This window comes from Anarrhichthys ocellatus, unplaced genomic scaffold (genome assembly GCF_004355925.1).
Source record: "Anarrhichthys ocellatus isolate YVR2014 unplaced genomic scaffold, GSC_Weel_1.0 scaffold166, whole genome shotgun sequence".
NCBI classification, from domain to species: Eukaryota; Metazoa; Chordata; class Actinopteri; order Perciformes; family Anarhichadidae; genus Anarrhichthys; species Anarrhichthys ocellatus.
The window spans coordinates 123,188-135,098 of NW_022280196.1; the positions used below are offsets into that span (position 1 = coordinate 123,188).

Sequence of the window (11,911 nt, forward strand, 5' to 3'; positions counted from 1 at the left end):
GCCCTAATCAATTGACTCAAGTGCAGAAGAAAAAGATTCAAAAATTAAATTATTAAACAATTAAATTAAAAAGTTATGAATTTGTATTGAAGCGGTAGATGCACATAAATGAACAGCCCAACATCAAAATAAAAAGATGGACATGAGGATGGCTACAATCCAACATACAAAGATTTTAAGATGAATATTTATACCTCAGACAACAAGTTATTAAGGCTTTGATGTTTCCTGACTGCTGCAGCGGAGGTGAGTGTCTTCAGGCCATCATCCTTCTACATCGCCATGCAACTCAAGATGGGCCTTCAAGTGATGGTCCAGCTGTCCCCCATGATGCAGGTCTTCATCTCAGCTGACACTTCATTCAAAGGAACTATCTCTGGTATGGCTCGACATTATGTTTCAGTGTTTCAGCCTCCAGTATTTACAAATGATAACCGAGCAGTTATACTCAGTACAAAGTGTTTCTGTTTGTAATACTTCACACATGATTAAACCTTCATATCCGTGTAAATGTGCATCACCTCACCCAACAGGTTTGTGTGGGAACTTCAACAACATCATGAGTGATGACTTCAGGGTGATTAGTGGGCTGGTGGAGGGCACCGCAGCAGCGTTCGCCAACTCATGGAAAACTAGAGCCAGCTGCCCCGACATCACAACACCTTTTGGACACCCCTGTCAACAAAGCACCAGCAAGGGTACAGCTCCAAAGTCTTGTCACTTCACATGATGTAATGTTTGTCATGTCATTGGAAAGCATACAATATGAATGAAACTATACCAAACCACATTTTAGAGTTAACCATGCTGCTTTGGGGCATGTGATGTAACTGCTTCATCTCTCTATGTTTCTGTCTCTCAGAGAGTTATGCCAAGTACTGGTGTTCCAAACTAACGGATCCTAAGGGAGTGTTTGCTCCTTGCCACGCTTTCATTAGCCCCAAAATATACAATGATGTAAGTCTGCACACACAAAGCTGCAATGGCAAATAAACAAAAGTATTGTCCCCTGATGATGTGTCCATGCTCACTGTCTCCTCACAGAACTGCATGTATGACAGCTGTAACTGTGAGAAGACTGAGGACTGCATGTGCGCTGCGGTCTCCTCCTATGTCTATGCCTGTTCAGCGGCAGGAATCCACATCAGTGGCTGGAGGGCGACCATCTGTGGTAAATAAAACACCAAGGAGCATTTTGTATTACTGCAGTGATAAAGAGAAGATGGGTTTCATGAGATTTCATGAAAATATTGCTGTGTTTATAGGACCAGGTGCAATTGCACCATTTGCAACATCTGATATATCTGCAACAATTGAAATACATAGAGGAGATACCCTCTCATGCTACGACTCCAATCTTATCTCCCCACTAGGCAAATTCAGTACATGTCCAGCAAAAACAGTGTATGAGTACAACATGACCTGCTGCAGTCGTACCTGCCGTTCCCTCAGCCAGCCTGACTACTCCTGCCAGACCAGCCTCCCCACAGTGGACGGCTGTGGCTGTGCCGAGGGAAGCTACAAGGACGAGGAGGGGAATTGTGTGCCCAGAGAAAAATGTCACTGCTACGATAAAGACACCATTATTCCTGCTGGAGAGACTATCAGCAACGACGGCTCCACATGGTAAAAACAGAGTGTAATGATGCCAAGAGCTGGCCATTATGGGCTCATGTAATAAACACTCAACCGTTTACTTCATAGTGAGTCGTAAATCAAGAATATGTTCCATGTTAGGGTAATACAGGGCATACATTTTACACTGTGCATCCAAACACTCAGATAAAATGGAGGAAAGTGAACATAGTGCACCAGATAGATAATAGGACCTTATTTCAGGAAGCACCACTGCAGTGGAAAGAAGCTAAAAGCTCAGTCAAAGTATTTTGAGATGCTAATGTTTGTGATGGCAACATGCTCACAATGACAACACAACATGCTTGTAATTCACCATCACCATCCTCATTTAGAATGTTAGCATGCTACAATTTGATAATTTGCACTAAACACAACGTGCAGCTGAGCTGCGGATGTCGTTAATGTTGCAGGTCTTTGGTCATAAACCAAAGTATTGGACACATTGAAATGTTGACCTGATGATGGAGCTAGATGTAAAGTCAGAGGATCACCATAGATATTATAATTCATCTTGAAGGGGAATGCTGACGGTTAAACAAAAGGGGGACAGTCAAAGGGCAAGCTAGAGGACATTGTAGCCAGTCTGCATCATCACAGTCTGCTCTTAACCGTTTGCAGGGAATCCAAAATGCTGCCGCCAGATTACTCACTAGGACAAATCGACGGTCTCACATCACCCCCATACTCCGATCTCTCCACTGGCTCCCTGTAGCATTTAGGATCCACTTTAAAATTATCACTCTCTCTTACAGAGCACTACACGGTCAGACTCCAACATATGTGACTGAATTACTTCACCCTTATTCACCCGCCCGCACTCTCAGGTCAAACATGTTACATTATCTGTCTGTCCCACGCACTCGCCTTAAGACCCGTGGTGACCGAGCGTTTGCACCGAGGTTGTGGAATGCTCTGCCTGCACCTCTACGCTTCTCAGATTCTGTGAATTCATTCCAGAATCAGCTCAAGACACACCTGTTTAGACTGAAAACTCATGTCCTAAGCCTGCTTTTAAACCATGTTTTAATGTTGTACTTTCTGTGTGTATGTAAATTATTGGCCGTATGGTCACATTGTGTTTTTTATGTTTGTAATTCTGCCCTGTTAAGCACTTTGTGACTTGTGTCTGTAAAAAGCGCTTTATAAATAAATCGTACTTACTGTTCTCACAGTGTCTGCCGACAAGGAGCTCTCCGCTGCTCCGGAGCAACACAGCTACAATGTAGGTTTCCACATATGGACAAACTCAAATCCCTGTAATTCTAAAAAACAAGTGGTTTGAATGCTTTTGTGCTGAAAGAGAAAATTGTTCCTGCCAAAATACAGGGAATGGTGGATGGAATTATGCAAATGAGATATTCACTCATACTCTTTATCCTGAATTTGTTATTTATTACCCAGCGTCACCATCATGCCGTTCCCCCATGGTTTACTTTGACTGCTCCACTGTTCAACCTGGGACCACTGGGACTGAGTGTCAGAAGAGCTGCAGCACTCTGGACATGGCTTGTGTAAGTACAGCATAGCACACACACACACACACACACACACACACACACACACACACACATCTGGGTAAGGACATTCAAGCAAAACATACACGTTTATGCTGATGTCATTTATACGCATGCTCCCTCCATAGTGCAGGACGAGCTTCAGGCTGCATTTCACTTTAAAATTGGTTTCAATTGGTCTTCTCAAAAGCTCTCTACCCGCTTGATGATTTTAGCATTGTCACATCCGATAGTATTATTGAAAGGGTGCCCCTCTTATAATTACTTGGCTATATGGATCGACAAGCTTTTATTATCATAAAGTAAGGATTTGCTTTTATTTTAGAAATATATTTTCTTTTTTTTCAATGCCAAGAAATAACTTGTGGAAGCTACATTTTGGTCTGTGATTGAAAACGGTGACATATTGTGTATGCATGCAGCCTCCTAAGAATGAGTTTAGATTCAGTGTGCCATGCATCTCTGCCTTTCATTACAAACACAAAGTCCCATACTCACCCATTGCATTCTTTATGATTTGGTGGGTTGGACATCAGTGACCACTTGCAGACGACAGTATTGGCGTATTTTAATTTATAAAATGATACTAGATTAACGTCCAGTTTACGTTCTCTGTTTTAGCTCAAGTAGTTACCAGCCTCGCTCCTCCAAGATCTTGCCTTTTAATTCATTATGTGTTCTGACAAATCCGGGGAAAACATTTTCATACTATGCACCTTGGGCATCGAATAATTTCCAAAAAGATTTATAATGAGAAAGATTCATAACCATTGATGAATTCAAGGGCATCATAAAGAATGTGCTGATAGAGGCATGTGGTTGTTTCTATTGAGAGGCTTCTGTGTAAAACAGCTGTTTTGTTTTATTCATGTTGTATTTCATATTGTGTTGTGATTTTGTATGGCTGCTCACTTGGCCAGGTCTCTGTTATGAAAGAGATCTTTATCTCATGGGACTTCTTGGTAAAATATAGGTAAAATGAGAAAATACACATACATGCATAGGTGCTGTTGGGTTTCACAATCTGTTTTCACCCTCCACTTTGGTGGGTTCAGATCAGTACAGGCTGTATATGTGGCTGCATGTGCCCTGATGGCCTGGTGTCAGATGGAGCAGGAGGCTGTATCAACGAGACCAGCTGTCCGTGTCTGCACAATGGAAACGCATATCAGCCGGGGGAGACACTGACTGTGGACTGCAACACCTGGTTTGTACAGCGCTTTGCACACACACACACACACACACACACACACACACACACACACACACACATACCAATACAGTATTGGTTTGTGTAACCCTAACCCTAATCAACACAAGATTGAAAGTTTGTGTCTGTTGTGTGTCTCCTCAGCTACTGCAGTGGAAGGAAGTTCACATGTACCACCAATGTGTGTAATGCAGTTTGTGGGATCTATGGCGATGGTCACTACATCACATTTGATGATAAGAGGTTTGACTTCAGCGGAGACTGTGAATACACACTCCTTCAGGTAAGGAATAAGATTATAATCCTTAAAGTGTTTCCTTTCCTTTGGTTTCAATGGGAACAGAAAATGTGGGGCTTTTTTGCAGCTATGTTGTCAGAAAAACAAGAGAGGAGTCGCTTATGTATCTGTTTACAGTAAAAATCTGCTTTCTGCGATCACAACATGGACAACCATTATTTGATTCCATGCTGCACACAGCTTGAGTAGCTTTTCACACGACAGCAGGACACTTAAAGTTGCATACCTTGCTGAGGAGTTGGAGGTGTGCAGCCTGTCTTCTGCAGCTCTTCATACAACAGCTGACTGTGGCTGCTCTGTCTTGTTCCCTTACTCCTCTGCAAAGATTTAAAATCATCCACTGACAAAAAGATATCAGAAGTGACCCTTGTCTTGTTTTGGAGAAACATTTTGGGTGAGTGATCATGGTGACACATACATTGCATTTCCTGTGGCTGCTCCATAATAAAAGCTATACCCAGTCTGTTGAACACAAAATAAGCAGCAGCAGCAGGAAATTAGCAGTAACTTAATCCAGCTCTAATACAGCTGAAGAACAATGAACAGTAAACAGTAAGGCGGATATCAGGGAGATAAAATTGCCCCTTAGGCTTCGGTAGGCAATCTGAATCCAGCACGGGAACAGTGGAGCCCACCACCACCAATAAAAACGACTATTTAGAGAGATATTTACTGAATGTAAATACATTGAATGACTATTGAAGGAAAATTGCAGAGCAGTAAGTGGTAATGGGGTTTGATTTGTCTCTATTTGTGTCTATTCCTTACTCAGGACTACTGTGGCACCAGTCAGAGCAATGGAAGCTTCAGGATTATCACTGAGAATGTTCCATGTGGGACCACAGGAGCTACATGCTCCAAGACCATCCAGATCTTCCTGGGGGTAAATACAACACAAGTACACTGTGCACATGTTCTGCCCCAAACAATAGATCAGAATGTCAGACTAATATAAATGTTGAGGTTTGGCAAGGATTATTAAGACTGGGACCAACCATTCTTTTATGATTGATAAGCCTTATAATGCCTTTGATAAGTCAGCATTAAAATGAATTATCAAGTGGGTGAACAAGCAACATAGATTGAAACTATACTGATATTTAACTTTATTTTCCAACATAGTTGGAGGCATAAAGCTCACTTTAAAACTAAAGATGATAGAATTTCATCCCGCGGTAATGCTATGATGCTGATGCCCACACTTTATATCCTGGACGCATGCAGCCTGTGCAAACATTCCCCTCCAATGACAATAAAATGTGGCTTTTCTTTTGACCTGCAGTCAAATTGTATCTGTTCCTTGGAAAAGAATGATGCAATTGCTTTCCATTTATTTGGGAACCAAGTTCCTTTTCACAGAATAGCATGCAACTCTTCAGGTGATAACTAGAGAAAGAAACCTCGACATGATTTACTGAGTAACTGATTACCTGTTACCTTAGCTGGTGCAGTAATACTTGTTTACTTGATGTTGATGCCCACAGGATAATGAATACCAACTTAAAGATGGGACCTTCCAAATGGTAAAGGGCAGTGGCCAGGTGCTCCCTGCTCAGATACTTAAGATGGGTATTTACCTGGTGGTGATGATCAAGCCGGGTCTTGTGCTCATGTGGGACCAGAGAACCAGTCTTTTCATTAAACTTGCTCCGCAGTTCCAGGTAAACAATCATGTCTGCATGTCTTGACTGACATGATTTCATGATGTCATGATTTCAATGATTTCAATGATATGATTTGTGCAAAAGCCAACTGGCTTTTGCACAAATCATATTGGTTAGGGCGCTTCATTCATTGTTGCTCTTTGTCATGATACACCGTGAGCATCTTCACAGACACATCAGGACATTTTGTTCCATACAGAAACTTGCATTAATCAATATTTGATTCACACGTTGATGAACATTGAGTAAAATAACTGTAATGTAAAAGGTGTTGCTCATAGTGCTTAACTCACAAAGAATTATCAGCCAACTCAAGCATCAGCAACCCGACTGCGCTTTTGAGCCTCTTGTAGCTGATTGCTTTGGCACTGCTCTCATCAACCCAGAGAGAGTTAGTGCAAGCGGTTTGCATCTAGCTTCAGAACAGGATGTTTCCCTCAGGAGCTGGCACAGACCAAACAGAGCTAGGAGAGTGAATACTAGACTTATATGTGCCTGGTCATTTAGTCTGAACTATGATTGTGGTTGTTTTGATGTTTCTCTGGGGCTTGAGGGCTGAAGGATCTTTCAGTGGCAACAAACAGCCTTACTCTGTATCAGCCCTATCATATCAGTAAACTCTGCCATTGGGTTCCTCCCTCTTAGGGTCAAGTCTGTGGTCTGTGTGGAAACTACGACGGCAACAGTAAGAATGAATTCACCACACGCTCTCAGGAGACAGTGACAGACGTTCTGGAATTTGGCAACAGTTGGAAGGTTTCATCCAGCTGCCCAAATGCCGAACTGCTCACTGATCCCTGTTCCTCGAACCGCTACCGGGCAGCCTGGTCCCAGAAACAGTGTAGCATCATCACCAGTGTCACCTTCCAGAGCTGTCATTCACAGGTAACTATGGTGATAGCATCATACTCAGCACAAATGTATGCCCATACACAAACATTGTCACTTTAACTGCCATGGTATGTGAAATGAAATGAACAGAATTGAGCACTAAGTGCTCATTGCTTTTTGTGTTGATCAGTTGGTCTGTCCATCCATCCCTTTAATCAAAACAATGGTCTAAAGCAAGATATCTTAAAAACTGCTTATCAGCCTGTAATATTTATATCAGCACCAATAATACAGCCTGTGTGATTACAATGCCACAGTTGATACTACTACTAGAACATGTTTGTTTCCCTTAACCTTTATTTTTCTAGTAAACAGTACATGATTGTGTGTTCAAGGTTGACCCTGGTCCATACTATGACTCTTGCGTGAGAGACTCTTGTGCTTGTGACACCGGTGGGGACTGTGAGTGTCTCTGTACTGCTGTGGCTACCTATGCCAAAGCTTGTAATGAAGCTGGGGCCTGTGTTAAATGGAGAACTCCAAAGCTGTGCCGTAAGTTTGGTCACAATCTCACAAAGAAATTCTGAGCTACAGGAGTTATAATTTGTAAGAAATTGTATCTTTAGCCAAAAGATAAAAATGTGTTGGATACCCTGACTTTATTATCAACAGCTAAGACATACTTATTTTGTCTCTTGCAGCTATTTTCTGCGACTATTATAACAACCCTGGTGAATGTGAATGGCACTACAAGCCTTGTGGAGTTGACTGCATGAAGACATGTAGGAATCCATCAGGAAACTGTTCCAGCCTCATCACTGCCCTGGAAGGTACATTGGACAGATCTTTTAACATGTCATCTTCTTGAATATAGGTTTCTGTCATAGAGTTCAACTCAGGTCAACAGACTGATTTGATGGCTATTATTATTATTACAATTGTTTTGTGATTTAGACCAACATGTCAGGGATAATATGCTAACCTTTCATTCCTTTGGGTTAGTTTGTTTTGCAGCTTCATGAATCTGTCTTGCAGTTGTGAGAATAAGCATTTAAGTGACTTATTTCTGTGTCAGGAGTTTCCCCTTAAAGCCAATGATCAAAGTAAATGTAAGTGATGGTAATCCCTGATTTTAAATCATTTAAAATAATCACCAACATGTACAATATGCAGCTAACTCATGAGGAAAACAGGAAAAAAATAATATTATTATAATAATAATCATAATAATAATAATAATAACAATAAAATATGTCTCCGGATGGCTGTGCCATCAGTGTGTGGGAGTGGGCATCCCTCCTGTTGAGCAAGTAGCACCTTGTATGGCAGCAGCAAGTATCACTGTTGTAGTCAAGACCATCTAAACCAAGACCAAGTCATGACCAGGACCAGACTGTTTTGAGATAGAGACAAGACCAAGACCAAGATTTTTAGGGGTTGAGACCGAGTCAAGACCAGACCAGTGTGAGTGACCACAGGCACTCCTCAATTTGATCTGAAAGATCCACATTCCCATATAAACACCCACAGAAAACCAATGAAGATATCTTCATAATATCCCTGCAGTTGTTGTCTTGACTGGTCTTAATAATAAATAAAATCCAGAGACCAAGAAAGACGAGACGAGACAGAGACCTTTAAAAATGAGTCTGGAGACTCGTCACGAGAACTGCAACACTACTGTGTATGAATGGATGTTTGAATGGGTGAATGCTGGCTTGTGTTGTGAAGCGCTTTGAGTGGTTGCTAAGACTAAAAAAGCACTACATGAATGCAGTCCATTGACTGTTAGTCTGCATACAAATGTGCTGTGGAGGACAATTACACTTAACAATTACTACTCCAAACTAAACATTGCATCCTAAGAATAGGAGCTGTGTCTCTGAAATCCAACAAAGTCTTTGATTTGAATGGGTGTCTGTGGCTCAGGAGGAAGAGGAGTTGTACTGATCACAGGGTCAATCAGTGACCCATCAGTTTGTGAGTGTGTGATTGTGTATGCATGCTTGAATGGGTGGCAAATTGTCAAGTGCTTTGGGTAAAAGCATTTAGCTCTATTTGTATTTCTGCTGAGGTTAATCTATTTGTTAAAATGGTGTTGCAGGCTGCTATCCACAGTGTCCTCCAACCCAGCCCTACTTTGATGAAGACAGCATGAAGTGCATTGCCTGGAACCAATGTGGCTGCTATGATGGCAAAGGCACCCATTACAGCATCGGAAACAAGGTTCCATCGGACAACTGCTACACTTGGTATGTCTCAAACAGAAAATTCATGAATGATTACATCCTTACGTTCAGCATAGGGCATATTGACAGACCAATTGCAAATGCATGTGCCAGAGGCCATTGTCTCATTTCAACAAGGACATGAGCAGCCAGACATGGGCCCTGTGTGGAGTTTGCATGTTCTCCCCCTGTCAGTGTGGGCTTTCTGCCAAGTTCTTTGGCTTCCTTCCACAGTCCAAAAAGATTAGGTTATTTGTAGTGCTGGGCCAAGATTACAATTTTTAATCGCGATTAATCGCATTGTTATGCACAAAATTCAATAATGAATTCAGAAGTGTATTGCCCACTTTTATTTTAAAAGTACTGCTATATGAACAAAAGTGCAATAACATTTGCTTTGCAAACACTTTAAACAAATCAGGTTATTGTTAGCAGCAGTATTCCCTTTACACAGTAGCAGTTATAACACAGTTATAATGATTCTGGTCATAGATATTCAGCCGGTGTTCATAACTTTATTTTCATGTGTGTAAGAGATGCAATTTGAAATATACACCTTGAAAACTGCAAACCTATCTACGTCATGTTTTTTTCTTCTTTTTTTATGGTTGTTAAATTCTCAGTAGTGATAACTAAATGATATGCTTATTATACATATTCCAAACAAAAACACTTTATTTGTTATCGGGGTAGGAGATGTAATTGTATTTATATTGTGACGTTGTTAAACAAGTGTTGAATGTTTATTGTCTTTCAACCTCAAATCCTATTATATACTTATGTTTGTAATCTATAATTTGCAAGTATCAGGAAAAAATGCACCTGTACCAGCAACATATCCTCAGCAACATCTTTGACAATACCCATCCCTGAGTCTCTCCATGTTTTATCTATATTTGATTCCTGTTCTATTTTTAACCAGTTAGGTGGCAAGATCGAGGTGTCTAGCCAGAAAGCAAAGGACTTAACAGCAGAGGCCCAGTTGTATAGGACAACATTTGGAGGAGTTATGCCTCCTTTAAATTTGGATTTGTAAAGATATTTTTAACTTGTTTTTTTAGCCTTGTAATAAGTCATAATTGAGTCTAATCCCTAAAGAAAAACGGTTTTGAAAACATTCTTTTTTTTAAATTAGATAGAATAATTAAGGCAGGAAGATCTTAATTGAGGTTCACTCTTCCGAATAGGGAGATATAGGTAGTGTCTTCCAGACTGAATTTAGCTTTTTCATTTATATATTAGGGGTTAAGAGTTGGACTCCAGAAGAGAGGAGGGGTGTTTTGTAATCTAAATACCTGGATAAGGGAATTTAGGGTACAGTCTGTTGGTAATATGAACAGGAAGAGGGAAAAAAGAACTATAACCATTCCACAAGTGGAAGTTAGTGACAGCAAAGGGTGCATGAGTGTTCTTGGTGAACAGAGGAGAGAAAGAAGAAGAGCAAGGGTACCGTGTGATGTAAATGATCAGATGCAACGTTTTAAAGTTGTTGGGACAGTTGCCTCATCTTCAGCTTTCAGTACATTTGGAGTCTATGTGTAACGAGAGTTTTGTATTAGAGTCCCCTTATAGTCCTCACTGTTTTCTGATCAGCTCCTCTACAGACATATTGCTCTGTCAATTGAATGCTAATGAAAATCAAACATTCCCTACCTCTGAGTAAGATTTGCTTTACATCATGAAATATAATTCTGGTTGCTCAAATAATGCTGAAGGTCAAAGATATGACTACCTTTTACTTTTATTTCAAAGCTCCTGTACTGTCTCTGGAATATCGTGCAGCTACGATGTGAACTGTAAGTATATGTACACACTGACTTTTTATAGCAAATTATTTGTTTATGTGTATAAACACACAAACACACACATATACACACACAGACTTTTTGAAGAATTGAAAATGTGATCCTCTTGATCTGCAGCTTGCTCATGCTATATTAATGGAAAAACCTACAAATATGGGGAAACCATCTACAACACAACGGATGGCCTGGGGAACTGCATCACAGCTAAATGTGGGGCCAATGGGACCGTAACCAGGAGCATGTACCTGTGCATTTCTTCCACCACAGCTGGCCCTACAACTACTCCCTTTACATTCAGCACGGTTGAAAAGACAACTTCAGGTAACAAAATATATGAAAAAAAAAAGTATTCTTGCTTTCAGATTTTTGATAACTGATAAAAAAGCACTTTAATAATTTATAACAAAAATTAAAGGTACTTGAGAATGTGAGAAAGAAATGTGTATGGATTTCTTTCAAATTTACAAATTTTACACTGTTCACAAAATGTCTGATTTTACCACAGTTACTACATCACAATCAAGAACCACATTGGGATCCACAGCCAAACTTTCAGAAACGACGACATTAGAAAAAACTACAGGAAGCACTGGGACAACAACATCACCAAAAGTCACCACTGGCCCAGTTACAACCTCTACCACGGCTATTGTTGAAACTACAACCTCAGTGGCGAGTGTCACAACAACAAGCCCTGAAACAACAGTTGTAACATCAAAACCT

General features: G+C 40.6%; 1 protein-coding gene across 1 annotated transcript in view; it reads left to right on the plus strand.

Moving 5' to 3' along the window:
* The first annotated feature begins 295 nt into the window (after nucleotides 1–295).
* Nucleotides 296–11,911, plus strand: part of LOC116400399 (mucin-2-like) — a 26,973-nt gene continuing 15,357 nt past the window's right edge. Inside the window, exons 1-18 of the mRNA XM_031878210.1 lie at nucleotides 296–379; nucleotides 534–698; nucleotides 863–957; nucleotides 1,045–1,171; nucleotides 1,374–1,626; nucleotides 2,811–2,860; nucleotides 3,040–3,149; nucleotides 4,208–4,359; nucleotides 4,507–4,645; nucleotides 5,433–5,543; nucleotides 6,145–6,321; nucleotides 6,970–7,209; nucleotides 7,551–7,707; nucleotides 7,857–7,985; nucleotides 9,260–9,407; nucleotides 11,136–11,179; nucleotides 11,306–11,509; nucleotides 11,694–11,909. Of these exons, the coding sequence (XP_031734070.1) occupies nucleotides 310–379; nucleotides 534–698; nucleotides 863–957; nucleotides 1,045–1,171; nucleotides 1,374–1,626; nucleotides 2,811–2,860; nucleotides 3,040–3,149; nucleotides 4,208–4,359; nucleotides 4,507–4,645; nucleotides 5,433–5,543; nucleotides 6,145–6,321; nucleotides 6,970–7,209; nucleotides 7,551–7,707; nucleotides 7,857–7,985; nucleotides 9,260–9,407; nucleotides 11,136–11,179; nucleotides 11,306–11,509; nucleotides 11,694–11,909 (2,587 nt within the window). The 5' untranslated portion in view covers nucleotides 296–309. The remainder of the gene's footprint in view (nucleotides 380–533; nucleotides 699–862; nucleotides 958–1,044; nucleotides 1,172–1,373; nucleotides 1,627–2,810; nucleotides 2,861–3,039; nucleotides 3,150–4,207; nucleotides 4,360–4,506; nucleotides 4,646–5,432; nucleotides 5,544–6,144; nucleotides 6,322–6,969; nucleotides 7,210–7,550; nucleotides 7,708–7,856; nucleotides 7,986–9,259; nucleotides 9,408–11,135; nucleotides 11,180–11,305; nucleotides 11,510–11,693; nucleotides 11,910–11,911) is intronic.